The 5,193-nt window shown below is 60.2% G+C and overlaps 1 protein-coding gene across 3 annotated transcripts in view; it reads right to left on the bottom strand.

Annotated features, from left to right (window-relative positions):
• Window positions 1-5,193, bottom strand: part of DUSP13 (dual specificity phosphatase 13) — a 30,622-nt gene that overhangs the window by 24,967 nt on the left and 462 nt on the right. The window contains exons 2-3 of one of the 3 annotated variants that reach the window (XM_015564991.1): window positions 2,929-3,132; window positions 1,971-2,065 (exon numbers count right to left, since the gene is read on the bottom strand). In XM_015564991.1, coding sequence (XP_015420477.1) covers window positions 1,971-2,065; window positions 2,929-3,132 — 299 coding nt within the window. Of the gene's footprint in view, window positions 1-1,966; window positions 2,066-2,928; window positions 3,133-5,193 lie in introns of those variants that run through there. The other 2 variants (XM_015564992.1, XM_015564993.1) reach the window with 2 other exon arrangements.

Raw genomic sequence — 5,193 nt, 5'->3', positions numbered from 1 at the left:
CCCCGGGCTCCAGAATCATCCAAAAGCCACACTGGTCTGGAGCTGCCAGCTGGTCCTTGAGCCCCAGGCAAAGCAGATGGGACTCAGGTCTCTGAGCTTGGCGTGGGGTAAGGCTGCCCCCCAGTGGCCAATGGGTGCCTCGCAGCCCAGCTGTGCCTGGGAGTAGGCAGCCAGGCTTCGGTTGAGGGAGCTGGACCCTGCTCCTCCAGAGGCTCCTGGGCAGAGGAGGAGACAGCAGAGGGATCAGGGATCTGGGGTTCCTCAGGCACAGCCCCGCCTCAGCCTCCTAGGGCACCTAGGCCCAGGTCTCGAGAATGGCACCTTTCCCTTGGACTAAGGGGTACTCCTCGTCAGACCCCAGCTAAGGGCCTCCCTCCTGATGCTCATGGATGGATCCCCCACCTGTCTACCCATCCCACTTTGCCAGCGGAGGCAGGCCCAGCCCCTGTGGGAAGTGCCTTCCATGTGTTACCTCGCAGCAGCCCCACTGAGGACACTGGCTCAGAGACGTGCACACAGATGCAAGCACCAGGCCTAGGAACACTGCCCACGTCTGCCCTCCTCCAGGCTGGGGACAAACCCACTGACAGCTCACCGTGGGCAGCCGCTTGCCCAGCGACACATTCTTCACGCTCCAGGCACAACCACAGACAGGGACTTGGTGGCTACAGCAGCTCCCCCCGGTTTCTGCCACCCACAGACCTGGACTGCCAGGGACCTTGCCTAACACATCCTCCCAATCTCCTCAGCCACCTGAGGGTGACGCAGGGCCCAGCTCCCTCAGGGACAGGGCCAGCCTGGCTGCGCCCCCCATGCACTCCGGGCCTCCTTCCTGCATCTCCCCCGAAGCCAACAGCTGCCTCTGCAGGCACCAGCTCTGCCTGCTGTTGTGTCACTGTTGATGACAGGTTCACACAGTTTTCTGCCTTTGCCTCTCTCCTCCTCGCTGTGTTCTTTCCCGTGGCCTCTGTCTCCCATCCTCCCCAGGGGCTGGGCTGCTCCACAGCCTCCCAGCAGCCCTGCCTGCTGGTGGCCTCAGGCCAGGCCCACTGTCTCAGGGCAGCAGCTGTTTGCCACCCACCTCCTTGCTCAGCCCCAGGAGCTGTCCCCCCTGTTTTCCCCTGCTGCTCGCTCTCTCTGCCCCTCCTTCCCCCACAGGCAGACCAGGTGAGACTGCAGCCTCAGGACAGGTGGGGCGGGAGATCTCTGCGGAGCCTGGCGAAGGAAGCCTGAGAGCGGTGTTCACAGGCTGCCAGTGGTGAGCGGCTGGTGGGTTTGTCCCCAGCCTGCAGGCCTTGGAGGAGGGCAGACCTGGGCCTGGTGCTGGCATCTGTGTGCACGCCTCTGAGCCAGTGTCCTCAGTGGGGCTGCTGTGAGGACCCCACGGGGTAATGAATGGAAGGCACGTCCCACAGGCTCTGCCTCATGGTAGCTGCCCAATAAATGGGACATCTTACTGTTGTTATCACCGCTATTATTACCGTTACCTATTCAAGCCCGAGCCATATCCCGGGTAGAGGGCGACTTTCCCATGGGTCAGTGAGGCGTGGTCTTTATCTGTGTCCCCTGATGTCTCTTTCTCTGTCTCGATGACTACTGTTACATTCACCTCTCACTAAGGATGCACTAGGTACCAGCCAGAGCTAAGTGTTCACATGTTCTCACTGAATCCTCACAGTACCCTTAAGAGGCAGGTAATATCATGATCCCCATTTTACAGGGAAGGAAGCCGAGACTCAGAGAGATTAAGCGATTTACCCAAGGTCACACAGCCAACAGCATGGGAGCCGGGATTCAAGCGCAGGTCTTTCTGACTCTGCGAGGCTTTGTCTGTGCCTTTATTTGACCCGTCCATCCCCCAATCTAACCCAGTCCCCCTCACCCCCGCCACAATACACGCAGGCCCAGGTGCCCTGGCCCTCACTACCCAGCAAGCTCTGTGCACCCCTGAAGGAGGGGCACTCACCCACCTGCGGGGGGATCTGGCCCGGGCTCTGGTCTTGTCTGACAGGCACGTAGTGCTGCTGACTTCCAGCCGCTTGTCTCTGCGCACTTGCTGCTGTTTCTATTTTTGATTTGAGTTTAATTATAAAGCATGATGTGCTGCTCCCCTCTCCGGCCTCTCCTGCCACTCCCCACTCCCCCACTGGCCCCACGGCACGGTCAGTGCCACACCCAGCCAGGCAGCCGGCAGGGGGATGCCTGCGGCATGCGTGGATGTGTATGTTGGTTGTGGGCAGGGAGAAGGAAGATCAAATAAGTCATTTTAAAAGCTTCAAGGGGAGTGTGGAAGTTGAAGCTGGAAGGATCCTCTATGGAGGAGGATGGGGAAGAGAGCAGCCAAGATCACACACAAACCAGCGGGATCGCCAACATCAGGACCCAGGCCCAGGGCTTTTAGTTGGGGGCTAAGGATTACATTAAGATCTAGAAGACGCGGGCTGAGGGAAGTCTGGGAAGACAGACAGACAAAGGGGTCAGTGGGGTTCAGAGCAGGTCTTCTGACGCCCTGGCCGGCTGTCAGAAGCTCTGTCCAGAAGCCCCTCTGCCCTCGGCCAAGTTCCTCCTTCCCCCAGAGGCATTCTGACCCAGGTCCCACTTCCGTGTGGCCAGGGAAATGGTCCTTAAGGCGCCTCCTAAGGTTAACTGTGATCAGCTTGAGACCTTGGATTCGGGCCTATTAAGAACCCTCCCTGCTCTCCAGAGACCCTCCTCATATACCCAAACCTCAGCGCTCTTCCCGCTCACTCTCGGGTACCGTGCGCACTCACCTGTGCACCCCCCAGCCACACCTGCAGGGTCTCTGAAGTCTGGGCTCCAGGGAACAAGGCCCAGCCCCTGCTGGGGCTCCCTGAGCCCAGGGAGAGCTGGTGGATCTCCTCAGATCTCGTTTGGTCCTCCCTCCCACCCCCCAGGGCCCATTCCCACCTGTGGGGGCTGAAGACAGTGGCTGAGAGAAAGTGCAGGCAGCCTGAGGAAGCGGAAGGAGTAGCAGGCTGTAGGCCGGACCTTGCACTGGGCTCTGATCATCTTCTGGGCGTCCACCTGGGCCAGAGCCCCCAGCAGCGCCAGCAGGGCCAGTGCCAGGGCGGCAAAGTGGCAGAGCCCCGTGGCAGGGAGCAAGGGCCAGCTCTGGGGGCGAATGAGCTCCCTGTTACAGGCAGGTAAGCCAAGGCCGGATCGGCTGGGGCCACATCGTTGTGTCGGGATAGGAGCTGCCACCCAAACCTTCTGCTTTGAACCCCCTGGGTAAGGTCAAGAGGGCACCGGTGCTGGGAGACATGAGGAGGCAGGTCTGGGGCCCAGGGCTCACAGCCCCTCATTTTGCAGAGTGCCCAGCCCCAGGGCTGCGGGGTACGGCTTCACGGGCTGCACAACGTACAACACCCAGGAGCTCCAGTTGCACAGACTATGTGGGGGATGCACCCCCAGGAACTGTGCAATGCTGTAGCTCAGGTGACTCCCCCAGAGCCAGCTGCCTGATGGGAAAATGCTGAGGGTTTGGGTCAGGGTATTTGAGAGCCTCAGGCCTAGGAAGTGGGGTGACTAGGCATGATCAGAGAACTGCTGCTCTGCCAGGCTCCTGAAGCCTGTTTAGGGGAAAGAGCAGGGCGGGAGCATGCATTCCGGCCCTTCTCTTGGCTCCCGGTGCCTGCAGAGCTCACCACAACAGCTTCCCACTCAGCTTAGCCCCCGGCCTAGGCCCAACTCCAGCTATAACCCTCATTTCCTCCCAATACACTCACCCCCTAATTCCAAACCTAGCCCTCCATCCTGCCCTAATCCCCATCCCCAGGATGCTCACCCTCCTGACAGCATGTGTGAAGGGGTCAGATTGCTAATGTGCCCCTCCCCACACTTGGTTGAGCTGGCTATGCATTCAAAGATGAAGACAGCTCTTTCGAGTGGCGGCCGGGGAAGGATGGATGCCGTGCTCTTGGCAGGAGGAGAAAGCTGTTGCTCTTCCAACTATCAGGAGAGCCTAGGCCAGCCACCCACCCCCACCGGCAGCCCCTGTGAGCCAGTGGGTGGTGCAGCACAGCCAAAGTCAAGGTTGGGGAGAGCTGAGGGAAGGAGCTGGCTAGCAGGAGCTAGAGGCAGGCTCAGGGAGTGGACAGCAGCTCTGGAGGCCTAACCCCCCACCCCGCTGATGGCACTCACGGGAGATGTGATGTGGGGAAGGCGGGCTGCTGGGACCAGCCGGGGACAAGACCCAGCCTGGGCGTGGTGGGAGAAGGGCAGTGGGGAAGAGCTGCTTCCTCTGCAGCTCCCTCACAACTCTGGTAGCACCCAAGAAGAGACACCCTGGCCTCCTCCCAGGGAGCTGGAGGAAAACCCAGGGCTGCTGCCAGAGAAATGGAGGCAGCGTGTTGCTGGGGTAGCCCGACTCTGTCCACTAGGCAGCTGGGGACGCGGGCCTCAAGCAGGAGGGGAGAGGCTTGAGGAGGGAGGTGGTAGGGATCTGTTCCCCTTATGCCATTGCTCCAAATGCGCTGAACACAGAACAGGAGGCAGGTACATGGAAGCAGGAAGGAGTCTGAATAGACTTCAGTAAGACCTTTATGTCCTACAAGAGTCCCCGAGCCAGAGAGGAGGGAGGTTAGGGAGAGTCCTTCTATTGATCTGAGATCAGGTTGGGGGCAGGGGGCAGGTAGGGCACGGGGTGCTGGGTCGGAGGAGAGGATGGATTGGCATGATGACAGGGGAACTTCACATCAGCAGGGCTGGTGGCAGCACCTGTTCTCCTTCCCCACGTGGGGACGGTGAGTCCGGGCTGATGGGAGAATTCACTAAATTTAAGCAATAGCTGCAGCCGCACTTTCCCCCAGACCTGAAGCTGTGGGAAGATTCAGACAGACCATGGTTCCAGGACTGGCTGGCTGCTGCCTGGGGTGGTGGGGGCTGCAGGGGGGTAAGAGAGCCCCCACAGGCCTTTGACCAAGGCGACATCGCAGGTCAGCATCAAGACCAGGTAGGAAGGCCTCACCTCTTCCATTTTAAGCTTTCCAGCCCTTTCTTTCCTAGTCTTTCCATCCTCTCTGGGGTCTGAAGAACCCGGGTAGGCTGGGAGAGAGAGGCTGGGCCCTGATAAAGCCTTGGGTTGGTGAGGGGAGCCCAGCAGCTTGGAGAGCGGGCCAAGCCCCCTTCCACCCTCAGTTCCAGCCAGTCAGCCCTAACAACTACTCTCACTGT

The sequence above is a fragment of the Myotis davidii genome, unplaced genomic scaffold, assembly GCF_000327345.1.
Source record: "Myotis davidii unplaced genomic scaffold, ASM32734v1 scaffold2161, whole genome shotgun sequence".
NCBI classification, from domain to species: domain Eukaryota; kingdom Metazoa; phylum Chordata; class Mammalia; order Chiroptera; family Vespertilionidae; genus Myotis; species Myotis davidii.
Note: the sequence above shows the minus strand (reverse complement) of the source record. Positions and strands in the feature narration are given on the sequence as shown.